The sequence below is a fragment of the Sinocyclocheilus anshuiensis genome, unplaced genomic scaffold (assembly GCF_001515605.1).
Source record: "Sinocyclocheilus anshuiensis isolate Anshui unplaced genomic scaffold, SAMN03320099.WGS_v1.1 scaffold1422, whole genome shotgun sequence".
Lineage (NCBI taxonomy): Eukaryota > Metazoa > Chordata > Actinopteri > Cypriniformes > Cyprinidae > Sinocyclocheilus > Sinocyclocheilus anshuiensis.
Genome location: NW_015558633.1, coordinates 307,916 through 335,258, shown reverse-complemented (window position 1 = coordinate 335,258; position 27,343 = coordinate 307,916). Strand labels below are relative to the sequence as shown.

The 27,343-nt window shown below is 40.3% G+C and overlaps 1 protein-coding gene across 1 annotated transcript in view; it reads right to left on the bottom strand.

Annotated features, from left to right (window-relative positions):
* Positions 1–4,243: 4,243 nt before the first annotated feature.
* The window catches only part of LOC107680820 (low-density lipoprotein receptor-related protein 6-like), a 47,558-nt gene continuing 24,458 nt past the window's right edge, over positions 4,244–27,343 (bottom strand). Inside the window, exons 7-23 of the mRNA XM_016476867.1 lie at positions 26,366–26,582; positions 24,959–25,136; positions 24,288–24,468; positions 23,296–23,522; positions 21,618–21,841; positions 19,373–19,575; positions 17,762–17,992; positions 15,349–15,548; positions 14,392–14,582; positions 12,123–12,332; positions 10,975–11,100; positions 9,532–9,768; positions 9,341–9,451; positions 7,887–8,117; positions 6,173–6,309; positions 4,867–4,964; positions 4,244–4,791 (exon numbers count right to left, since the gene is read on the bottom strand). Coding sequence (XP_016332353.1) covers positions 4,491–4,791; positions 4,867–4,964; positions 6,173–6,309; positions 7,887–8,117; positions 9,341–9,451; positions 9,532–9,768; positions 10,975–11,100; positions 12,123–12,332; positions 14,392–14,582; positions 15,349–15,548; positions 17,762–17,992; positions 19,373–19,575; positions 21,618–21,841; positions 23,296–23,522; positions 24,288–24,468; positions 24,959–25,136; positions 26,366–26,582 — 3,303 coding nt within the window. The 3' untranslated portion in view covers positions 4,244–4,490. The remainder of the gene's footprint in view (positions 4,792–4,866; positions 4,965–6,172; positions 6,310–7,886; positions 8,118–9,340; positions 9,452–9,531; positions 9,769–10,974; positions 11,101–12,122; positions 12,333–14,391; positions 14,583–15,348; positions 15,549–17,761; positions 17,993–19,372; positions 19,576–21,617; positions 21,842–23,295; positions 23,523–24,287; positions 24,469–24,958; positions 25,137–26,365; positions 26,583–27,343) is intronic.

The following is a 27,343-nucleotide window of genomic DNA, read 5'->3' as shown; positions in this document are numbered from 1 at the left end:
GAAAAAAAGAATAAACTGTAAAAAAAAAAAAAAGAGACGTAGTTAGAGTCATTAAGTGGATCTGCACGACATCTGCCTACAGTTTCCACAAAGATATTCATCAACTCTTTTCAACATTGATAATAATCATTCATTTGAACAACTTTAAAGATGATTTTCTCAATATTTAGATTGTTTTGCACCCTCAGATTCCAGATTTTCAAATAGTTGTATCTCAGCCAAATATTGTATTTGAAATTGAAAAACCTTATGACTGGTTTTGTGCTCCAGTATCGCATATTACACTGATTTCTGAAGATCATGTGACACTGAAGACTGGAGTAATGATGCTGAAAATACAGCTGCGCATCACAGAAATACATTACAGTTTAACAGATATTCACACAGAAAACAGCTGTTTTACATTAGAATAATATTCCAGTTTTTACTCTATTTTTGATTAAATAAATGCAGCCCTGGTGAGCAGAAGAGACTTCTTTCAGAAACATTAAAACGTATGAATTTTTCCTAACTTTTGAGCGCAAAGCATGTTTTCTAGTCAGCAGCGTCGCCCTCTAGTGCTGCAGATGCGCCACAGCACCGCCAACAACACGCGCAGCTTTATTAGTTTCATCATACTAGTATTTATCAGTATGAACTGACTTGCTTTACACACTCGGACGTACTTCACAGCTTCGTAATTTAATAGTGTTAAGCGCCGCTGCTGTAGATGCGCTTCATGTTTGTGTCCAGCAGGCGGAAGTGACGCGCAAACAGCGCTCATGACGCGTCACGCTTCCTCTGCAGAATCATGGGTAATGTAGTTTTTCAAGAAGAATATCGCTGTTAAACATGATTATTTTAAAATTAAGCTGATATAATGCGGGCTGACTGCTTCGACAAAAGCATAAACCATCGATTAACAACCTCGCGGCTCATAGTAGCGGTCATTAAAGGTTTATAAGTTTACTTTAAAAATAAACTCCCCTATGAAGAAAATTAATGGGGTTTTTACTTCCGTTTTTACAACTCGATATTAAACGCACTAATACACCATCGAGAAGTTTCGTTACTTCTAATTACAATTCTATTTATTAAAACTTGCGGAAGATGCTTCGCACTCCACCCAAATGTTACTTTTTTTAATGTATGGACGAGGCCCTTATCTAGCTTTTGTTTTATAATGTTAGTTTCTGCCATATTTATTATTAGGTATTTAGAAGTCCTAGGTGTATTTATGTCCCTGATTTTAAAATCATCCGGAATCATCAGCTGTAGAAGCGCTTCATGTTGGTGACCAGCAGGCGGCGCGCATGCGCAGAAACCTCATCTTCAGTTCAATTCCCATCTTAATAGATTTAACTGTAATGTTGATATATCTCATACATTTTGACCAATGTCCAGCAATACCCAAGACATAATAAACATGACTAATTTACGGCTAGAGTTCATGGCCTAATCTAACCTTTAAAATGATGCATTAAGTAAAACTTGTTGAAAGCATCAAGATATATTTGCAGACACATCCATGCAGTAAAGCGTGTTTAAAGCGCGATGAAGTAAAATAACATTAGTATTAACTTCTCATCACTGAACTGAATAGCATTCAGAAGCGCAGATGTGACGCAGACAGACCAGAACTACAGTCACTCCGCTTCAGTTCAGCTGCATAAACATCCACGGAGAAGAAATTAAAAGTTGACTCAGTTTTATTAAAAAAAGATCATTTCATTTGTTACAACCGCTTATAGACGCGACTGAATGAGCTGTACACATCCGTTTTTATACAGTTTTACATGTAAAGCATCAATGAACAAAAACGCGAGTTAGTGGAAATTTCATGACTGATGAGAAACCAAATGTTGGTCACCTTTGAACATCCTCGCAAAGCACCATGGGAATCAATATAAAACACCAATAATGACCAAATACAAACTCCTGCCATGAAGACACATTTAAAGCATTTCTGTAGTGAATTAATCCGGCTCACTCTTTCAAAGTGCTTTAGACATTTTTCCCACAATTCCAGCAACCGGACACATGACCCCTCACACACACGGGGTCAGAGGTCAAACTAAGCCAACAAACGCTCAACTGATGAGTCTACTGCCGGTGACCATCAGCTGCTTCCTGTACACTGATCCTCACACACACACACACACACACACAGACACACACACACACACTCACACACACACTCACGCACTCACTCACACTCACGCACTCACACTCTCACACTCACTCACACTCACGCACACGCACTCGCTCACACACTCACACACACACGCGCACTCGCACACAGAGACACACACACACGCTCACTCTCACACACTCACGCACTCGCTCACACACACACACACACACACACAGACACACACACACACACTCACACACACACTCACGCACTCACTCACACTCACGCACTCACACTCTCACACTCACTCACACTCACGCACACGCACTCGCTCACACACTCGCACACTCACACACGCGCACACGCACACAGAGACACACACACACACACGCTCACTCTCACACACTCTCACACACTCACGCACTCGCTCACACACACACACACACTCACACTCTCACACACACACACTCTCACACACACAACACTCGCACTCACGCACACGCACTCGCTCACACACACACACACAAACACACACACTCTCACACTGAACTGGTCCTGTAAAGTGCAGTTAAGAAAACGGAAACGCTGGTGTGAGCAGAATCATAAAGGAACTAAAAACATGGCGTTACCCAGAAGCCCTTGCAGATCAGGCCATTAAAGGGAGGTTTGGGACGCGGAGAGATTTGGAAAAGCTGTTTCTGACACACATCCGTGATTGTACTGAAGCTGCTGTCGTGAACAGAGGACGCTCTGAAGGCAGCGTGTGACAAACCAACACAATCAGGACTGAGAAGCACACGACTGACATGCCCTGATGCATGCTGGGTAATACAGGACGTTTGTGCTGGTGAGTCTCCCTTTATAAAAGCTCAAGAAGAAGTGCTATAAACACAAACAGATGCATTATGGGAAACTAAACAGCTGGAGACACTAAAGGAACTTCAAGAGTCCTTACACACACACACACACACACACACACAAACACACAGATTGTCTCAGGACTGTCACACATTCACTGCCGGGGCGTAACAGGACAGCAGCACTGCAAGGACACGATGAAGATGAAGATTCTTCTTTATAGCTTATAAATACAGTATCTACACAGTATATGGTACAAAAATAATTGACCTTTTGTGGGCACTGAGATTTAAAAAAAAGTGAAAAATGGTTCCAAGGTCTTATAAAAACGGTCAGGCACGAGAAGTGGTCCGTGATTGTGAGCCGTGCGGTGGCGGGAAGCTTTCGCTCAACTGGATTGGATCGCATCACTTCCTGCCCGTTTCCTAAAGCGCCGCTGAAGTTCGTCACGCACAGAGGAGGCCGCATCCGTGACGTCTCCAATACAAAAATAGTAGAAAAATACGAGTACCATCTTGTTTGGCGGCTCATGAGTTTCAGGTCACAGTGTGCTGCTGCTCCGAGCCTGCAGGGGGCGACGGGCGTCTCCATCTATTTGGCATGAACACGTTTGATTCTAAACTCCTGGATTAAGGCAACCTATCACATCTGTGTGGATTTAATAAAATTTTCTCTTAAAAAAAAAAAAAAATTACAAATTAATTTTAATACAAAGCTCTATGGCATAACCAATAAACACTGTATAGAAAATATATAAATATGTTTTCTTTTTCTTTCAAATGTACAGAGAGCCGCCAGACCCGAGACAGACGCCCACGAGTCATCACGCCATCAGATATGTACACGGATGCCGTGGGCGGGGCTTACACAGCAGTGGGCGGGGCTTACACTGCAAAAAAAAAGATTTTCTAAGTATGTTTGTCTTGTTTTCTAGTATAAACATCTACAAATTCTTGAATCAAGATGAACTTACTTTACAAGTAATGTGGCTTACGATATTCAGTCTTGTTTTCTGAAAAAAGTATTAAAAATTTAGTTAGTTTTCGCTTAAAACAATCAAAAATATCAAGAAAAATAATCTTGTTTGGCCTTTGAATTAAGATTATTTTTCTTACCCCATTGGCAGATATTTTGATAATTTTTTTTAGAAAACAAGACTTAATATCTTAAGTCATTTAATTTGTCAAGTAAATGCATCTTGATTCAAGAAGAACTAGAAAAGAAGACAAAACTACTAAGAAAATCATTATGTACAGTGTACGCAGCGGTGGGTGGGGCTCAGGACGATGGGCGGGGCTCAGGGCGACTCCGTGCAGGGCAGGGCTTACGCTGCGGTAGGCGGGGCTTGTGTGGCTCAGGGCGAGTCCTTGCAGGGCGGGGCTTACGCTGCTGTAGGCGGGGCTCAGGACAAGTCCGTGCAGGGCGGGGCTTACACAGCGGTGGGCAGGGCTCATGACGAGTCTGTGCAGGGCGGGGCTTACGCTGTGGTAGGCGGGGCTTGTGAGGCGGTGGGCGGGGCTCAGGATGAGTCCGTGCAGGGCGAGGGCGGCGGCGGGTACAGGTGGTGCGAGTAGCTGCGCTCGGTGTAGGGCGACGGCGGGCAGCTCTCACAGTTCTCCTCTGCAGACAGGTACTGGCTGCGTGGGGTGGGCGGCGGCGGAGGTGGCTCCGAGTCGTAGTTCAGGTCGCTGGTGTAGCCCTTGGCGGCGGCGCTGGATGCGTGCGGAGCCCTTCGGCCCGGCGTGTAGTCGCTGTCGCACACGTCTGTGCTGCAGGGCGTCGTCGGAGGGGCAAAGTGACGGTAACTGTACGGCCTGTAGCTGCAAAACACTCCCAGTCAGACACTGAATCATAAACACTAGCATGACATCCGTGTGACGCGTGTCCGTCGTTACCTGTACGATCGGTGCGTCGACGGGCTGTTCGACGAGTAACCGAACTCCATCGTATACTGTGACCTCACTGTGGCGGGAGACGGAGGAGGATTCAGGATCTGGAATCATGGCAGAGTAAAGACTCATTACAAAAGATGCTGATTTACAACCACAGAATTAAAAATAAAATTTAATACAATTATAATAAATAATAATCCAGGGTTTCTGCAGGATTTTTACGCTCAAATTTAAGACTTTTTTTTTTAAAGACCTGCACAAATAAAATGAATACCATATGAGCGGGGTGGGGCAATGTCTATAGTAACATTAAACTCTAACATGACTGATTTAGAGTTCAGATACAATTTTTCACGATAACAAATGTTTCACATTTCAGCCTTTAAAGCATTTTAGAAAGTGGGTGAGTCAAAAGTATTATTTATTATATTAATTTAAACAATTATCAATATTATATTAATTAAATAACATTTTACTGTTTAGATTTGTATAATGCATTATCTTCTAATCGATCCACCAGTTCACATATACAGCTCTGCGTGTAGAAACATGGGCCGATTTTCACATTGGTCTGAACACAAACAAACTGCACATTCATTCTCTGCCAGCAAGAGGCGCTTCTGCAACGGCAGAAATATAACCGTTTTAAGAAATCTCAAGACTCTTTAAGGACCCGCAGGAACCCTGTAATCTAAAATAAAACAATAAATATAATAATAAACTGAATATTTATTTCACATATACATACTGTATGAACTGAAGTTAGTTTATGTACTAATGTCTCAATAAATAAGAATCAAAGGTCTATCAATAATGCTGCAAGCAGATCGTCGCGCTGATACTAGTAAAATCTATATTCGTAATGTGTTAAATAATATTTTTCATCTTTCCTTCCAATGACAGGCGACCCAGAGACAATTTACATCAAATTAAATGTCAAACACAGTACATTGTGTAACCAAAATACCAATAATATCCAGTTTTAATTATACCCTTTTTTAATTTTTATAAAGAAGCCTGAAATGCACAGGGCTCTTATTTTGAAATGTGGGTTTTCATTGCTTCTATTGTCATAATTTTTAAGTCGCTTTGGATAAAAGCGTCTGCTAAATGACTAAATGTAAACGTACTGCTTTACTACTTCCAGCTGCTCATTTCAACATGAAGATTATGAAATGTGCATCTTATAAAAACATTTGAATATAAACAAAGTAAACATTGTCATAATTCATCAACAGCAGATCATTAGCAATCATCTATTGGCTAAGATTTTTATTATACCATTCAACAGAATTTATCGGCGACTGACCGGAGGGAAGTATGAACCCTTGGTGCTGGAGGAGCTGCTGGACGAGGCTCCGGTCACATGTGCTCGATCATACGGAGGACCGCTGCTGCCTCCCATGATGCTCAGCGAGCCGATGACCGACTTCCCACGAGACATGCCTGAGAGAGAGACACGTCAGCACTCTGCAACAAATGATTCTCTGACTTCCTATTTTTGTCTTGTTTTCTAGTAGAAATATCTAAACATTCTTGAATCAACATGCCAAGTTAAATGACTTCAGATATTATGTCTCGTTTTCTGAAAAAAAAACATTTAAATACAATTTATTAGTTTTTCCTTAAAACAAGCGAAATATCTGCCAATGGTGTAAGAAAAATAATCTTAATTCAAAGGCTAAACAAGATGATTTTTCTTGCCCTGTTGGCAGATATTTGTGCTTGTTTTAAAGGCACAATATGTACGTTTTCGCCGCTAGAGGTCACATTTCCAAAACGAGGGCAAAGCTTGATGACGCTGTAAAGAAGAGCGGAACGATGGGAGATGTCGTTTATGTATGGAATTCACGAATCATGTTCACAGATGAGGTAATTAATTATTTTTTTATTGCCTGTACCTTCCACAGTTATTCAAACAGCGAATAAATTATACAGAGAAAGCGAGCAAAGAACATTTGTGACCCTGGAGCACAAAACCAGTCATAAGGGTCAGTTTTGTGAAATGTGTATGGTTTGTTAGGAGAGGACAATATTTGAAAATCTGGAATCTGAGGGTGCAAAAAAATCTAAATATTGAGAAAATCATCTTTAAAGTTGAGCAAATGAAGTTCTTAGCAATGCATATTACTAATCAAAAATTAAGTTTTGATATATTTACGGTAGGAAATTTACAAAATATCTTCATGGAACATGATCTTTACTTAATATCCTAATGATTTTTGGCATAAAAGAAAAATGTATAATTGTGACCCATACAATGTATTGTTGGCTATTGCTACAAATACAGCTGTGCTGCTTAAGACTGCTTTTGTGCTGCAGGGTCACATATACATTATCAAAGGACACGACTGACAGTCTTCAGCACTCTCAAAAACACTTCAATCAGTAAAGCTGTCTATACACGGTTTGATGAATGAATCTCTTGCATCATACGTACATCTGCACTTTGTTGTTTATGACGAGAGAATTCGCGAGCGAGCAGAGCGAGCGCGTACACTGAACAAAACTCATCTGGTGAGGATGATGACTCATCTGGACGCCTCTGATTGGCCACTGCGTTCATAAACTCAACAGACTCGTGTGTGATTGGTTATAATGCGCAACACTGTAAAAAGATCTAAATTTAATGCTGCAGTCAACACTTTCATTTTCATTTCATTCGTGACAGCCATTATGGATTTAGTTTAGTTTAGTTTCTATGAACCGAGGATAGTGCGGATATTACGTCATTGAAAGACTAGGGAGGAACAGGGACGAGTCATTATTTAAAATATGAGTTTCTCTGGATTTACCAATCCTTGGGATAACGTAAGTACACAACTGCATGAAATATATCACACTGCGCAAGTGGCTTTTGGATATTTTATAACAAAAATCTTACATATTGTGCCTTTAAGCAAAAACGAACTAAATTGTGACTTTTTTCAGAAAACAATAATATCTTCAGTCATTTTACTTGCAAAACAAATGCATCTTGATTCAAGAATGTTTAGATATTAAGACACAGATGTTCCTGTCACCTGGCAGCGAGCCGCTCAGAGAGCCGGGGTGAGGCACGTATCCCAGAGGCACCGGCGGCGGCCCGTGCACCACGAAGTCATTGGTCATGGTCTCGCCGTCGTCCTTCATCCGAGGACACAGCACACGCTGGCACACGAAATACACAGCGCCCACCACGAACAGCAGCATCAGCACACCCACGATAGAGCCGATGGTGTTCGTCGGAGGAAAGGACGGCTCTTCAGTCGCGTCTGAGGAAGAAAACAGAGCGTCTCTTACCTGCTGCTTTAACAACATAGCGCTTTCTGCAGGACTGATGAAGCTCCGTTTAACACCTTTTCAAGAGCTATTTACATTTTCTGCACTTGAAGACAACACAATACTTCAGAATGTTCTCTGAATATAAAGGTCTCAAATTTTGAATAGCCTTGCAAACAAACACTAGAAACACTGCAAAAAATGTCTTGTTTTCTAGTATAAATATCTAAGAATTATTGAATCAAGATGCATTTTACAAGTAAAATGACTTAAGTTATGATGTCTTGTTTTCTGAAAAAAAGAATCTAAATGTTGTTAGTTTTTCCTTAAAGCAAGCAAAAATATCTGCTAACGGGGCAAGAACAATAATCTTGTCCAGTAAATGCATCTTGATTCAAGAATGTTTAGATATTTATACTAGAAAACAAGACAGAAATACTAAGAAAATCATTTTTGCAGTGAATATGGAAATCACAGTAACACTCTACTTAAAGCCCTTATGTATAATGCATTACAACAGTAGTTTTAATGCATTAATTATGTCTTGTAATGCTCCTTATAATGCACTGTAGAATCTCATGAATAACTGTCACTACAGTTAATACATTATAACAGTTCATTGTTACACTATGCATTTTAAATTCGGTTATAATTATTTACGACAAGATACAACGTATTACAAAGCACATTATGAATAATTATAATGCATTATACCCCTTAATAACCCTTTATAATGCGTTATACATAAAAGCTTTAAGTAAAGTGTTACCGAAATAACTTTTAATGTACTTCCGATCACACCGCACAAAAATTATGTTCGTCCTCAGTGTTCTTGTCTTGTTTTCTACAGATTCTTACATCAAGACACATTTACTGGAGATGCACAAAGTCAGGTTTTCTGAGAAATTATACAAAATGAAGCGAGTTTATACTTAAAACAAGAACAAATATCAGCCAAGTTTTCATTCCCCATTGGCAGATTTTTATTCTCATTTTAATCATAAACTCACTTCATTTTGTTCAATTTCACTTCACTTTTCATCTCCAGTAAATGTTTCTTGATTTAAGGATATTTAGATGTTTGTGCTGGAAATCAAGACAAAAATACTAAGGAAATTCAATTTTTTGACTGAATTTAAGACTTTCTGTTCTGATTTAATACCTTTCAAGGCCTTCATTTATGCAAGTGTGAATTAAGAAGCTCTGAGACACATACAGCAGCCGATCTCGTCCGAGTTGTCTGTGCAGTCCGTGTTGTGGTCACACTTCTTGTGCCGCCCGATGCACTGGCCGTTGGCGCAGGTGAACTGATCCATGGGACAGAGAACTGAAGAGACAGACAGGAAGTGTGGGTGAATCAGGCAGGAAGTTGCTCTCAGACCGCGAGGATCGGCTGGCGATGGTTACCTTCACATTTGTTCTCATCGGACCGGTCCTGGCAGTTGATTTCTCCGTTGCAGCGCAGAGAAAAGTCCACGCACTGCTTGCTGTCGCACTGGAACTCCTCCTCGGAGCAGACGGGACAGTCTCGCTCATCGCTGCTGTCGTCACACTCAGCGAAGCCGTCGCAGCGCCAGGCCTGCGGGATACAGTCCACCTCGCCGGACACACAGGAGAACTGCTCCGGAGAACACGTGGGCGGCTCTGAGGACGACAACAGCCAGCGGTTAATGACGGACATATGAGAGCCTGCACCACAAAACCAGTCATGAGGGTCAATAAATAATCTTTCCATTGATGTATGGTTTGTAAGGGTAGGACAATATTTGGCTCTTTACTTAATATCCTAATGATTTTTGGCATAAAAGTAAAATGTATAATTTTGACCCATACAATGTATTGTTGGCTATTGCTACAAATATACCCCAGCGACTTAACACTGCTTTTGTGCTGCAGGGTCATGTGACAATGAAAACATATTATCGCCCAGACATGAAGTCGTTAAGGAATAGTTCACCCAAAAATGAAAGTTTGCTGTTAATTTTCACCCTCAGGCTACTCGAGATGTAGGTGATGTTTTTCTTCAGTAGAACAGTGAAGTAAGAGTTTTAGCTGAAACCGTGCTACTTGGTGATTCACACAATGCAAGTCAATGGCTACCGTCACTCGAGAGTCGAAAAAAGCATATCACAAAATTAATACCCGTGGCTCCTGACGATATATTGAGGTCTTACGAACACTTAATATCTGGCGATATTGTCGGCTTGACTGAACTGAGCTGGACGATGAGACCGCTGAATCATCACTGAACTGACTTTAACTGAAAAACAGTGTTTACTATTGTCCTCCTGCATTATCAACACAACTTTGCGAACACGCCAAAAAGTGGGTAGTTCCACAATTAGTTCTGGTACTATGAAAAGGTTCCCGCGGTGCGAAAGGCCCTAATCAGTACTGTATAAAGCGCTATATAAACAATAGTGACTTATGAAGCGAAACGAAGAAACTGAACATTGTTTACAACATCATCACCTGTAATCCAGAGCCTCAGGCAAACGGGGAAATACGAGAATATTTTGGACAGTTTGTTTCAATGAACTGGTTCAATTCACTAGTTTGTTTACGTAATCGCACAATGACGTAACGTACAAGCAATTATATTAAAGCAGCCTCAGCTCAGTGACTGCTGGAGGAACTGCAGCTGAATCAGTTCATTCCTCACAGGATCAGATTCGCCCGTATTTCAGCTTGTTTCCTTGGATGGCCTGAGGTGCAATTTTTCATTTTTGTATGAACTGTACCTTTAACTCGCTGCAGTAGATATAAGTGTGGCCTAACCCTTATTTAGATAATTCTAAACATTAACATCATGATCTTCTGTACTTCTCCATGAGTGTGTGATGAGTGTACCTCCGCAGGAGAGCTCGTCCTGCAGCAGCACCAGGTGAACCGGACATGAGCAGCGCGTGGATCCGTCTCCCTTCACGATGCAGATGTGCGAGCAGCCGCCGTTATCAGACGTGCAGGGGTGTTTATCTGCAGACACACACACACACACACACACGCATCAACACACACCCCACAGACGCTCTACTACCACTGGGAAAATAAATCCATGCATCACGAATCGAGAAAATAATCATTCATAAGATTCGAAAAGGTTGAAGCGAATCACAAGGGTGTTCACAGTGGGCTGTTTACATTAATCTGGCATCATAAAAGCATTCTGAGCCGAGGTGAAATTACAGACTCAGCCGAACGCACAAGCGCTCTTCTTCATGAGTGTTTGAGTGTGTGGATAAAAACGAGAGTAGAATGCCATCTGCTGTTAAAATATAAGCTCAGAATCCATCCACGAATCGGTTCTGCATCGATTTATCATCGCTCTACCCATGATTAGTGACTGAACGGATCGTAGCTGATCCGTACGAATCAAGCCCCACGGTTCGGCACGCATGTGATCCGCAGATTAATTGCAAAATGTAAACAGAGTGAAAGTTTATCATTTGTACGTGTTTACACACAAAAGCGATTTTAAACCATTCAAGCGAAAGAAAAGGGAACTCATTCATATCTCTTTCACTCATTGCCTTTGAACAGACGCATATACACATAAAATTATGACAAAACACTGATCTCAACAATCACTCTGGTAAAAGCAGTCGGTTATGTCTTAAGTGGACAGCTGAGAAAGAAATCGGATGCGTCTCATTATATTTGATCTGTGCATCAGCTCTTAAAGGGGCAGCAGCCTATAACTTATACAGTGAATACTATGCAGTGCTATGTTACACTTAATTATTACATTTCTGTACCTATTCTATTTGGTATTACTTAAAAAAACAACAACAAAAAAAAACTTGCAATGTGTACACCGTGTTAGATTAACTGAGATTCGTCAGCACTTGAGTACTTAATTTAATGCTTCTCATTATTAAGTGGCTTAATCTTGCTGATCCGAAATCCGATCCGTGGTTCAGAAACCGTGATATGATCCGAACCGAGAGATTTGTGATCGGTTGAACCGCTTCCCATGATGCTCAGCGAGAGACTCTTACTGTACTCCTCCATGCGCAGCTCGTGGACGGCGTGGATGTCGCTCAGAGAGGCGATGCGTGCCTGGATCTTGGTGCGTCCCTCGCGCGTGATCTTATCGATGCGCTCGATCATCTGCTGCTGCCGGTCGATCCAGTACAGGAAGTTCCCAAACACCGTCAGACCCACCGGCTGCAGGATGTTGGAGTCCTCGATCACGATGCGATTGGCTCCTGGAGGAGAGAAAGAGAATTATTTATTCATTTATTCACTTTGTAACGCCAGCATCAAGGCTATTTTCATGCCGATCTCTGAATAAAGTACACAAGGTATACAATTAACAAAAGGTTACATTTCAGAAGCACACTAGACAAAAATTCTAAAATACATTCAGGTGATACATTTTTAAATAAACCAGTTAGACACAGCTCTGAATAAACACCGTACAATCCAATAAAATATGTTTGAGAGAAAGAGAAAGGCTTAGGAAATCTGTTTGCATTAGATCTTGGATGTCTTTACATCTTTTCTATGCTTAAATTCTAGTAAAACTCTTAGACCTTTATATACTTTGTATAAACGTGCTTTAAAAGCATTTGACAAGAAACCCAACAGATATCCTCATTGTTTGATTATTAGTAAAACATTTTTTTAACTTGACAATTTAGTTGTGTTCTACACTTGTTGTTGTCAATTGTCTACAAACTTTAGGTTGGCTTGAGAAAACCTAGCCTGAAAGTTTAAAGTAGTTGTAAAAGCCTGAAGTTTGAAAATGTAGATAGATTCGATAGATGTTGACAACATGTTTCTAGCATGATTAGCATGTTTTTAACATGATTGGCCTGTTACGAGCATATTGCTGGCATGATTAGCAAGTAACTAGCATGTTGCTAGCATGACTAGCATGTCACTAGCATGATTAGCAAGTTACTAGCATGATTAGCAAGATACTAACATGTTACTAGCATGATTAGCAAGTGACTAGCATGTTTCTAGCATGATTAGCAAGTTACTAGCATGTCATTAACATGTTTCTAGCCTGATTAGCATGTTACTAGCATGAAAATAGGGTTAAAGATGAGTCAGGTGTGTGACCATCGAGTAATTTTGTATATTGAAATGGTTACATAATTTTGGCGAGTTGTAAAATTTTTATAATTTTTTGAAGGGTGATGGTTTTGTAGAAATGTGGGGGATTATACTTCTTATCTTTTAAATTATGGGGGGGGTTATTGTACATGGTATTATGATGTTTTTGTTACCTAATCTGTTTCGGTATTCTCCTGCCCAGTGACTGCAGATTAAATTTAGCTCTGTAGCTAATTCTGGGGCAGTTTTTTTGACTGTCCATTGTCCCTGTCAAATAACGAATAAAAATAAAACAGAAGTTATTGTATTTGGGCCTCAGGTGAATACGGCTAATGTAATCTGGGGATATTTCAAGTCCTTCATTAAACCAACGGTGACAAATTTGGGAGTCCCCTTAGATAACCTCCCTAAAATTTGATCAACATATTAAGACAGAAGTGAAGTCAAGGTTGTTTTTAAGTCCTTAAATGATCGGTCACCCTCCTATCTGTCTGAGATCCACAGAAAACTCTTGGTCTCAGAATCAGATCACGGCTGAAGGCTGGAGGAGATCGTGCGTTTACAACAGCTGAGCCGAGGCTATGGAGCAGCCGTCCTTTAGCTGTGAAAACTTCACACTCTGTCCACGAGTTTAAAACTAAATTGAGAGAAAATCCTTTTCAATGTTAGGAAATCACCAAAATCTTTTCTGGAGCGTTTACCTTCTCTTACTGCAAAATAACTGCAATGACATGCTTTGTTTTTAGATGTTATATTAATGATTAAAACAGCTAAATAGATGATCTCTGAGTTGCATGTTTTTCTCTCCCTTGTGTTATATAGTTTTGCTTTTGTAAAAGAAAAATCATGCTTGTAATGTTATGTATACAGTATGGTTTGTTTCACATATTATATCTGAAAATAAAAAGTAAAAAAAACTCAATTGAAATCTTTTAAGCGAATTTTTTAACCTTGTATGTTAAATTATTGTTTGATTTTATTGATATTATTCTTTCTCCTGGTTTTGATTTTATTTGTACAGCACTATGGTGAACTGCTGCTGTGTTTATGAAATGAGAGGGGAGTGGTCAGGACTGAGGGGCGGGGCCAAGGAAAGCATTCATTGGACGGGGGATTTTGAAATCGATTAGTCATGCTGACAGTGAGGACTGTAGATCACATGATCAGCTGGTCAGTGCGTGACCTTTGACCCCAGGATCTCACCGGACAGGTCGCTGCTCTCGATGCGCCTCAGGTCCATGTCGACCCAGAAGAGTTTTCCCAGCTCGTTGTCGACGGCCAGAGCGACCGGCTTGCCCAGATTACTGAAGAACAGCACCTCGCGCTCCGTCCCGTCCAGAGCGGCGCGCTCGATCTTCGGAGAACGCTCCTGCAGATTGGTGAAGTACATGTACCTGCGGAGCAGACGCCAACAACTCTGTGTTACACGTTTCTCAAACGGTATGTTTGAATATGCAAATAAGCCATTATCTAAGTAAATATGCACTCATTTGCATACATTTCTCAACACTGGATAAAGTCAGGTTCAAAATGCTGGTTTGATTTGATCATATTACAGTTAAAGGTTTTCCAGGAGATTTTGGATTTCTCTTATCACTCCATGAGTCAGAAAATAATGTCAACAGACAGAAAACAAACACATTTTCACCATATTTTTAGGCATAAATGTTGTATAATTCAGTGTGAATGAAATATGAACAGAGCTGGGAAGGTTACTTTGGAACAGTTACAGATTACAAGTTACTCTATTTAAAATGTAGCAAGTAGTGTAACTATTTCAATTACTTTATTAATGTAACTGATTACATTTGTTTACTTTTCTAAATTTCTAATGTTTTGAAATTTAAATGAACAATTTATGAAAGAGATCAATTAAATCTGTATGTGTATGAATATATTCAGATGTAACCCCCCCCCCTTTGTAATCGTTAACATTTTCAGAAGTAACTAATTTAATTACACATTTTTTCTCAGTAAATGTAACTAGTTACTCCCCAACACTAGATCTGAGCAAGCCTTCAGAACATAGAGTGGAATACAGCTGTAAAGTCTGGTGAATGTAAGAGATTAAACTCTTTAAAGACATGGACTGGAGCTGAAATCTACAGACGCTGACTGATAAACAGCTACACGTGTTTGAGATGTTTCCAGTGCTCTCACCCTCGCTCCGGATTGACCACGATGGCGCGGGGTTTGTCGTGTTCTCCGCGCAGCACCACGCCGACCCGTGACCCGTCGATGCGCGTGACGTTGATGACGTTGGTCACTTCGCTGGTCCAGTAGATGAAGCGGCTGTAGACGTCGATGCTGAGGTCGTAGGGCTGCAGGCCGAGGCTCGCGCCGGACACCACAGTCTCGCTCTGAGGAACAATATATATTATTATATTCTGCGCGTTAAATATCGCATGCGATTTATCGTGCAGCCCTATTATATTCTATATATTCACTCTGTGTTCACCAGCTGTCTGCTTGGAATAATTTCCTTCCCGACCCGCTAAACTTAGATCTCCAGAATCTCACATTTAAATTTCCACTACTAAAAGAGAGAGTATGTAGTCTGCACAAACATTGTATTCGTCTTGCGAAGATACAATTAGTTTTATATTTTGCGGTCAACACAATAAGAAAAAGTGTCGCAGAGGAAAAAAAAATTAAAAAAATGTAGGTTGTACAAAAATTCTAGCCTATTTGTTATTTTTATTCGTCTTTTTGAGTGAAAAAAGCATTATGCCAAAAAAAGATTGATACCAATATTTGGTGATAATATTGCATAAGAGATTTCTAAGCTATTTTTTGTAGGCCGGTTGAATAAACAAAAAAAAATGTTTTACGTAAATGAACAATTTTTGCGGTGGAAGTAGTTATACCCCGTGCATTTCCTCGTAAACAGCTGAGACCGAAAACAAGCGTGTAACAGTGTTTTAGATCCGCGTGGGTTCGTGTTAAAGAGACAGCAACCGAATCAACATGCTGCCTGTCATTCATGTTAATCAAAGAAGAAAAGAAAATCATGCATTCGTTTGAATAATTATCTGTAACTTTAATGAGGATTAATGAAGAAAGAAAACTATGCAGTGTTTTTAAACTTTTGATTTCAATTTCTGTACCTAAAATATGTACAGTTGTATTTATTTATGCTGTTGCTAATTGATTTGGTTGTTCCCATTTTATTACTGATGGTTTACACACCAAAAAAAAATGTTCTTAGCGTTTCTGTCTTGTTTTCTAGTATAAATATCCAAACTTTCTTGAATCAAGATGCATTTACTTGACAAGTAAAATGATTTAAGATATTAAATCTCGTTTTCTAAAAAAAAAGTATCACAATTTCGTTAGTTTTTGCTTAAAACAAGCAAAAATATCCGCCAATGTGGTAAGAAAAATAATCTTAATTCAAAGGCTAAACAAGATTATTTTTCTTGCCGCATTGGCAGAAAATAATTTTTTGCAGTGTACTTATCTTTAACAATTTAATGTGTGAAATTTATATTATTGTAGTGGTTTTTGATGTGGTATTTTTTGTTAAAACCACAGGCAAAGCTTCCTCTTGTAGGCCTAAGTGTTCAGTAAGATGCAGATTTTTTTAAATGTTATTCAGCTGCAACAGAATGCTTCTTAAAAACACAGAAGAAAAATATTTGACATCTGAATGTTTTTCTTTATTGGAATCGAAACTAGGAATTGTTAAGAATCAGAACTGATAAATTTCAATCGATACCCAACCCTAGTTACCGACCACTACAGGGTTTTACTGGGAAATTTAATCCTGCGTTGCAAGAAATCTGGGCCTGTATTCACAAAACATCTAAAAGCAGCTCGCAACTCGCCGATTTAGGAGACAATCTTAAAAATAATGGGCGTGTCAGTCCTAAATCTGTGAAAGGTTAGGAGCAGTGAAGAGGAGTCCTAAGCCACAAACTATCCTAAAATAGCTGTTTCCTGCAATCTGCCTCAGAACAGAAACATCTTAGAAACGTCTGACGATAATGAGCTTTTAAAAAGATATCGCCTTTGGTTTTGGAGGTTATCCTAACTCCAGATTCTGCTTTGATTATATCCTTGATTTCATTAAGCAGCTGCTGAAGAAGTAACAGCTGTTCTTTTAGCTGTTTTAAGTTTGCATGTCTTACTATCAGCCATGATTATTCTGCTCTGTTTATTAAAAGGCTGTTTATATGCACATTCACTAATTATGAGGAGCACACACGTAAGAGGCTGACAATTAACTGAACACATACTTGTTTAATTAGTGACACTTAGCCTGCATTTTAAAATCTTTTGAATGTGGCAATTAACATTTTTATTTTTAAACCTTTATCTTTACTCTAAAATATTTCCATGAATAAATCTCTGACAGAGACTATCAGCCAATCACTATGGACATAGCAACGAGGTAAACCCCGCCCCCTTACTCTGAGCTTAAGACTTCTCTCTATTGCTTAGTACAAGTTAGTCTCAGCAGCTCTGTGAATAGGTGTGAAGAGAAAACTGTTAGCTAAAAGCTTTTTCTGCTATTGAGGAGAACTCTCAGTGGTAAGATGAAGTGTTTAGTGAACACGGGCTCAGGTCTCACCTGGTTCCCGTCCTCCTGCGCGCGGCGGATGGCGTTCTGCTTGGAGTCGATCCAGTACAGCTGGCGGTCGAGCGGGTCGTAGTCGATGGCGCGCACGTTTCTGAGGCTGTGGATGGGCAGCATGATGTCGGGGCTCTGCAGCTCGTCGATGACCATGCGGTTGATGGCGGTCTTCTGACTGAACAGCAGGAAGGATGTGGGCGCTGACACACACACACAGAGACGATTAATCTTTCATCATCAAACAGTGAGCGTCCGCTTCCAGTTTACTCCTAAACCCCCTCACGTGTGTTTCTGACCTATAGAGCAGTGCCAGATTAAACTCATGACAGCTGCTGTTGAAATGGACACTGGTTCACTTCATCAGAACCCAAAAATAAACAAACAATGGTGATAATATACGCTCACCGTGTGCTGTCGTCAGTGTTATTTTGGTATCAGTATTATAATATTACAGATATTTTTAATTAGATACATATTTAGTTTTTACTTTAAATTTAACTGAAAATTTTGCCAATTATATTCGGTTTTAATTAGGGCTGCAACAAACAATTATTTTGACTAACAATTACTAGAACGATTAATCGACTAATCGTCAATTATTTCACTGATTAATCAGTAGACTTTGATTGATTATTCAGTTATACATATTCTAATAAATAAATAAAGATAATCACTTCAGCTTTTGAAGGAATCTGGAACAGAAGATTTATGTACAGATTTGTGCATTATTTACTCTATATACAGCTGTATAAATAAAAGGATATGCATATGTATTTACATAGTACTCATCACAACTGACACAAATATATGAAATAATATAGAGTTTATATTTTATATAAATCTATATTTATAAAAATGTATTATATATATAATATTTATTTTTTATTTTACTTTTGTTCATAACCAATGTAACAAACAAGTAAATAAAACCCTAACCTCGATTATATATAATGTGAATATCACATATAAAATTAATTAACTACACTAGTTAACATTAACTATCAATAAAAAAATACTTCAAAGCATTTATTAATCTCAGATAATTTCAATATTCACTAATACATTAAAATCAAAAGTTGTATCTGTTAATATTATTTAATAGACCTGAGCTCACATGAACTAACAATGAACAGTTTAATTTAATTCAATTATATTATAAACAGGGGTGCACATGCGCGAACAAAATAAAACATGCGCTGTAAGTAAGTTCAGGCTGATCATTTGCGTACCGACAGGGTTGACAGCTGGTAATGCACAACTACTATTTTAGATCGACAAACTGTAATACTGTACAAGATTTCTATTTGAACGTAAAGCATAAATCTAGGCAACACGCTCCCGTTTATAAAAGCACAACACAAAACTGTGACACTCCGTTCACTGACGTGACAGAGACTATCAGCCAATCACTGTGGACATAGCAACGAGGTAAACCCCGCCCCCTTACTCTGAGCTTAAGACTTCTCTCTATTGCTTAGTACAAGTTAGTCTCAGCAGCTCTGTGAATAGGTGTGAAGAGAAAACTGTTAGCTAAAAGCTTTTTCTGCTATTGAGGAGAACTCTCAGTGGTAAGATGAAGTGTTTAGTGAACACGGGCTCAGGTCTCACCTGGTTCCCGTCCTCCTGCGCGCGGCGGATGGCGTTCTGCTTGGAGTCGATCCAGTACAGCTGGCGGTCGAGCGGGTCGTAGTCGATGGCGCGCACGTTTCTGAGGCTGTTGATGGGCAGCATGATGTCGGGGCTCTGCAGCTCGTCGATGACCATGCGGTTGATGGCGGTCTTCTGACTGAACAGCAGGAAGGATGTGGGCGCTGACACACACACACAGAGACGATTAATCTTTCATCATCAAACAGTGAGCGTCCGCTTCCAGTTTACTCCTAAACCCCCTCACGTGTGTTTCTGACCTATAGAGCAGTGCCAGATTAAACTCATGACAGCTGCTGTTGAAATGGACACTGGTTCACTTCATCAGAACCCAAAAATAAACAAACAATGGTGATAATATACGCTCACCGTGTGCTGTCGTCAGTGTTATTTTGGTATCAGTATTATAATATTACAGATATTTTTAATTAGATACATATTTAGTTTTTACTTTAAATTTAACTGAAAATTTTGCCAATTATATTCGGTTTTAATTAGGGCTGCAACAAACAATTATTTTGACTAACAATTACTAGAACGATTAATCGACTAATCGTCAATTATTTACTAATACATTAAAATCAAAAGTTGTATCTGTTAATATTATTTAATAGACCTGAGCTCACATGAACTAACAATGAACAGTTTAATTTAATTCAATTATATTATAAACAGGGGTGCACATGCGCGAACAAAATAAAACATGCGCTGTAAGTAAGTTCAGGCTGATCATTTGCGTACCGACAGGGTTGACAGCTGGTAATGCACAACTACTATTTTAGATCGACAAACTGTAATACTGTACAAGATTTCTATTTGAACGTAAAGCATAAATCTAGGCAACACGCTCCCGTTTATAAAAGCACAACACAAAACTGTGACACTCCGTTCACTGACGCTCTTCAATCAGCAGCGCATACACTTACCTGCCAGAAACCCCACAAAATTTTTTATTTTTAAGTTTATTACAAGTCAAAATCAATTTTTAAATCATTTCAAAAGTTTTAATTCCTTGTTTTATTCTTGATTATTTTATGATTATTTATGTAAAGCACTTTGAATTACCATTGTGTATGAAATGTGCTATATAAATAAATTTGCCTTGCCTTACTATAAAATAATTTAATGTTTATTTAATACACCCTTTTTATTTTAAAATATAATAGTATTATCACACTTTATAATTAGGGCTGCAACAAACAATTATTTTGACTAACAATTACTAGAACGATTAATCGACTAATCGTCAATTATTTCACTGATTAATCAGTAGACTTTGATTGATTATTCAGTTATACATATTCTAATAAATAAATAAAGATAATCACTTCAGCTTTTGAAGATCATGTTATGTAATTATAATTATTATATGATTAATTTATACAAATAAATATATTTGGCTGAGAAACTCTTATTCACCATTTAATTAGCTATATGAAACATTATTCTGCCTAACATCTCCTTTTGTTAGTCTTTTATATGGATAAGAAACAAAATAAAGGTAAGTGATAAGATGCTTTATTTTTGGATAAACTATTTTATTCACAACATAATCTCTTAAAATACTTTATAGGGTTATTATAATTGTGCCGCCTCACAAGCCCCGCCCTGCACAGACTCGTCATGAGCCCCGCCCACCGCTGTGTAAGCCCCGCCCTGCACGGACTCGTCCTGAGCCCCGCCTGCCGCCGCACAAGCCCCGCCTACAGCAGCATAAGCCCCGCCCTGAGTGAGTATCAGCAGCGCATACACTTACCTGCCAGAAACCCCACAAAATTTTTTATTTTTAAGTTTATTACAAGTCAAAATCAATTTTTAAATCATTTCAAAAGTTTTAATTCCTTGTTTTATTCTTGATTATTTTATGATTATTTATGTAAAGCACTTTGAATTACCATTGTGTATGAAATGTGCTATATAAATAAATTTGCCTTGCCTTACTATAAAATAATTTAATGTTTATTTAATACACCCTTTTTATTTTAAAATATAATAGTATTATCACACTTTATTATTTTGTTTAAAAAAAAAACTAAATAAATAAAGTGCAATAATATTATCACTATTATTAATACTTTTTTAAATAGTTATATTTAATGGGTCACACTATGTGCAGTGTGGGGCCCAAACCAACTCTCCAGGTGCTCTTATGAGAACCAGGCTGAAGCGCTTATGTGCACCCCTGCCTACACATGTATTTTCACACTGTATATCTGCTGCAGAGACAGTCGTCGCTGATATTGACCCAGCATGTTGGAGGACTCGATCAGCGTGGTGTCCAGGTCCGTCCAGTACAGCCGCCGCTCGGTGTAGTCGATGGTCAGTCCGTTCGCGCGGCCCACGTTCGGCACCAGAGTGATGCGTCCAGAACCGTCCATGGCCGAGCGGTCGATCTTCGGCCGTCCACCCCACTCTGTCCAGTACATGAAGCTGAGAGGAAGACAAGCAGACCGTGTCACATGACCACAGCGACCGGGACCGCGTCCTGAGCAAGCGTGCCGCTCGAGTCCTGAAGAGTGAAGCCAAAGCGTCTCGATCGACCCCAGCTGATAAACCCTCTGACCCTGAGGTAGTTCTTATCATGCTGATTTATGTTCAAGTGTTCATTTTTTCTAATAAGTTTGCTTTTAACTAGTTATTTGATGCTATAAAAACGGGGTGTGGTGTCATGATTGTGATCCTGCTATTGGGTCTGCGGGAGTTTGATAACGAGGCTCCACCTCACGATCGCTAGCACAGACTCTGGCTCTGACGCAAGATGACCGCGGCCATACTGAGATGCTTAGAGGAAGGAAGTGGAGACGCGTTGTCTAGGGGTGTGTGATATATATCGTCTGCGATAATATCGTAGTTGTTGTTTTAACGATGTGCGATTTGACCGAGTATTTTGTAAAAAGCATTCTACACACCTACAGAGCGCACGCATACATTACATGAAGATTAGTGCTTCTCAACTGGTTTGGCCACGGGAATTTATTGGTACATTACTTTTATTTCACACGTTGCATGCTCCTTTCTTTTGCGCTTAGTGAAATAATATACAGCGTACACCGCCGCATTTGTGCGTGCAATTGAAGAGTGCTACAAGCAACGTCTGACAGGACAGAACAGTAAATTTTTCTGAGGTGAGAGACTTTTTATTTGTGACCCTGGACCATAAGGTCATTAAGCCTGACAACATCTCATCTGACCGCAGACACTGAGGGGAACTGCCCTCCATTTTCATTGACAATTTATGAGGCTAGGTATCATGTGCTAGCTAGCTCAAGCTGTGATGCTCTTTCTTCTAGCTTCTGTTAACCAGTTTTCTGTTATCATACAAAAGTACAGTACTGGTCAAAAGTTTGGACACATTGGATTCAAACGGTGAATAAGAGAGTTTTCTGTCTGTCATCTCATTTTGTGTGCCAAATATATTTATTTGTATATAATAATTGTAATTATATATGATTTTCAAAAGCTTAAGTGACTACCTTTATTTATTTGTTAGAATTTGTAACTCAATATTTTAACTAATTGCAAAAGCTGAATAATCCGTCTACTGATTAATCAGTGAAATAATCGACGATTAGTCGATTAATCTTTCCAATAGCCTAATTGTTAGATTAATTGATTATCAAAATAATAGTTTGTTGCAGCCCTACTCTAGAAATCATCATTCTGTCATCATTTGTCATTCAAACCCTTATTCTGTGGAGCATAAAGATATTTTGAAGAACGCTGGTGACCAAACAGTTTTGGCTCCCATTGACTTCCATTATATGGACAAAAATACAATGGAAGTCAATGGGAACCGAAACGGATGAGTTCTTTAAAGTATCTTCTTTTACAGAAGAAAGCAGCTGGTGCAGGTTTGAGTGACTCGAGGGAGGAAATGACATCACAGCTGCTCACCGAAGGTCTTGTGGACGTATGTGGCCTTGATTCCCATGAGGTCGGGCAGCTGGTCGACGATCACCTCGCGCTCCAGGCTGTGTTTGTGCACGCGCTCGATGCTGCGCCGCTGCCAGTCCGTCCAGTAGATGTAGTCGCCCAGCAGCGTGAAACCGAAGATGTGTGGCAGGTTATCATCCACCAACACCCGCCGGCCCGATCCGTCCATCTGCATCACCTGCAGAACACCAGAAACACACCTGAGCAATCCTAACACCGTGTCCTAACTACACGCAACACGACAAGATTCCAGCGACAAGAGGTTTGTGCGTCCACACCAGAAGCGACACAACAGAATCTATCATAAACACATGTATAAAGCACAGTTCTCTCTCTCCTGTGGGACTTTCAGTAAAGCTTTGTGTTGGCAACAGTAACCGAGAGGGGCGGAGCTTAGAAAAGGGTCATTTATAACATCTCTGCAAACAGAAGACAACATCAATTGAACAAACAGGAAATGCTGTGAAGCTCAAGCTCAACCCTGTATCCATGGAAACGGTAACCGTGGTTACTAATGACGCCAGTCACTCTGAATTTTAATCAGAGTGGCTTTAATTCAGCAGATGAATGAATACAGCGCATCTTTAACCAGCTAACTCTTCTTTAACTACAGCACAACTTGAGAGTGAGAGTGTGTGTCTGTGTCAGCTGACCGCAAACAATCATTCACATATGCGCACATAAACCCAAGCCCTACACCTAAACCTAACCCTCACACCAAACTATAGGCACTTTTACATTCTCTAAACACTCAAAACACACATTCTGTATAAGCACACACACACACACACACACACACACACGCACTCACTCACTCACTCACTCACTCACGCACGCACACTCGCTCTCACGCACACTCGCTCTCACGCACACTCGCTCTCACGCACACTCGCTCTCACGCACACTCGCTCTCACGCACACTCGCTCTCACGCACACTCAAACCCCGGTCCGGACTCCAGGATGTGAACCTGTGCGGTCAATCACATGACCGTGTTTGCTGTAGCTCTGGGTCACTGCAGCGCTGAAGTCAAGTTTCCATCTTGGGTGTTTGGGCCTCAGTCGCGAGTGCACTGGTTTGACCGGAGACCGCAGTGCGATGTGGCTTTCAGATTCTGGGTCTATTCTAAACAGAGCGACCGCAGCTGGAGTGCAGGCCATAATCGGAACCAGATGTGGGCAGAAACCACAGAGCCGGCCGTCCTCCACCCGACGGGACAGAGCGCTGATTGGCCGAACGAGAGAGCAGCGTCACATCTGTACGGAGCTCAGAGAGTCTCACGTTCCAGACCGATCTACACTTTCACAGAAAACGCTCATGTTTCTGATTATCAGATCACACGAACGCACTGAAACGACCCATGAAATGACTTGAGTGCAGTTCTTTCACTGAATCTGCAGGTTTGAGTGGCACATACTGAAGTGTTCAACAGGCTTCAGCTTCTTCAAGTGGATTTAGAGGAGCATCTGAGAGCCGTACGGGAACTAAACAACACGCATGATGGAGAAACCAAACCAACACAACACTGAAAATAGTGTCATTATTTACTCATGTCACTCATGATTTGTAAAAGCCGCTGCTTTCCATTAGGGCTGTGTATCACCAGCAAAGTCACGGCGAGATGCGCCTGATGTCCGTGTGGCGGGAGAACAGCAGGAAGGCCTCGGGGACGATGCAGGTGGTCAGATCGGCCATGAGCTCCAGACCGATGGGACACGCGCACGACACGCCCTGCGGCTTATAGAGACACAGGTGACTGCAGCCGCCGTTAGCGAGCGCACATGGGTTCATACCTGCGCAGACAGAGATTCAGCTCAGCACACACACAACAAGACCATGTGCCATCAACTACTGCGTTTAACAGGATCGTTCACTCTCGAATACGGCTGACACTGATACAGAAACGTCCCACCCCTCAACTCAGCGGCATGCGCTCCGTTTGTATTGCAAACAATGGCATCGTCAATATTGCTCATCAATTTGAGCCCGATTGAGACTAGGGTTGCAAAATTCTGGGAATTTTCAAGACTGGAAACTTTCCATGGGAATTAACAAGAATATATGGGAATTAATGGGAATAAACTGGGAATTTGCAAAATTGCAGGAACTGGGAACTTCAATGTAGTTGAGAAAAAAATCTTGCAGCATAATCTTGGTTAAAACAACCAGATTTAATGCACTTTCAGTTGAATTTCTACCCTACACTGCTCAATCACATGCACACTGCTTAGTGCAGGTCACACCCCCAACATGCACTTTTTATGATAATAAAAAAAAACCCGTCTAAAAATGACCCTCCCCCCGCACATACAATCCCCCTAGTCACCTAAAGGGGAACTGCCCTCCATTTTCATTGACAATTTATGAGGCTAGGTATCATGTGCTAGCTAGCTCAAGCTGTGATGCTCTTTCTTCTAGCTTCTGTTAACCAGTTTTCTGTTATCATACAAAAGTACAGTACTGGTCAAAAGTTTGGACACATTGGATTCAAACGGTGAATAAGAGAGTTTTCTGTCTGTCATCTCATTTTGTGTGCCAAATATATTTATTTGTATATAATAATTGTAATTATATATGATTTTCAAAAGCTTAAGTGACTACCTTTATTTATTTGTTAGAATTTGTAACTCAATATTTTAACTAATTGCAAAAGCTGAATAATCCGTCTACTGATTAATCAGTGAAATAATCGACGATTAGTCGATTAATCTTTCCAATAGCCTAATTGTTAGATTAATTGATTATCAAAATAATAGTTTGTTGCAGCCCTACTCTAGAAATCATCATTCTGTCATCATTTGTCATTCAAACCCTTATTCTGTGGAGCATAAAGATATTTTGAAGAACGCTGGTGACCAAACAGTTTTGGCTCCCATTGACTTCCATTATATGGACAAAAATACAATGGAAGTCAATGGGAACCGAAACGGATGAGTTCTTTAAAGTATCTTCTTTTACAGAAGAAAGCAGCTGGTGCAGGTTTGAGTGACTCGAGGGAGGAAATGACATCACAGCTGCTCACCGAAGGTCTTGTGGACGTATGTGGCCTTGATTCCCATGAGGTCGGGCAGCTGGTCGACGATCACCTCGCGCTCCAGGCTGTGTTTGTGCACGCGCTCGATGCTGCGCCGCTGCCAGTCCGTCCAGTAGATGTAGTCGCCCAGCAGCGTGAAACCGAAGATGTGTGGCAGGTTATCATCCACCAACACCCGCCGGCCCGATCCGTCCATCTGCATCACCTGCAGAACACCAGAAACACACCTGAGCAATCCTAACACCGTGTCCTAACTACACGCAACACGACAAGATTCCAGCGACAAGAGGTTTGTGCGTCCACACCAGAAGCGACACAACAGAATCTATCATAAACACATGTATAAAGCACAGTTCTCTCTCTCCTGTGGGACTTTCAGTAAAGCTTTGTGTTGGCAACAGTAACCGAGAGGGGCGGAGCTTAGAAAAGGGTCATTTATAACATCTCTGCAAACAGAAGACAACATCAATTGAACAAACAGGAAATGCTGTGAAGCTCAAGCTCAACCCTGTATCCATGGAAACGGTAACCGTGGTTACTAATGACGCCAGTCACTCTGAATTTTAATCAGAGTGGCTTTAATTCAGCAGATGAATGAATACAGCGCATCTTTAACCAGCTAACTCTTCTTTAACTACAGCACAACTTGAGAGTGAGAGTGTGTGTCTGTGTCAGCTGACCGCAAACAATCATTCACATATGCGCACATAAACCCAAGCCCTACACCTAAACCTAACCCTCACACCAAACTATAGGCACTTTTACATTCTCTAAACACTCAACAGGTACAATATTCTGATTTTTTGCATCTTGTTTTTAAGCCCATAACTACTGTACACATTCTAATATATTTTTAAAAATCATATTTACATTGCTGGTAGGTTATTGTGCCACAGCTTCACTGTTAATAGAGAAACGCGGCAAAACGGTGGTAATTCATACATACACAGCCCCTCTCTCTCTCTC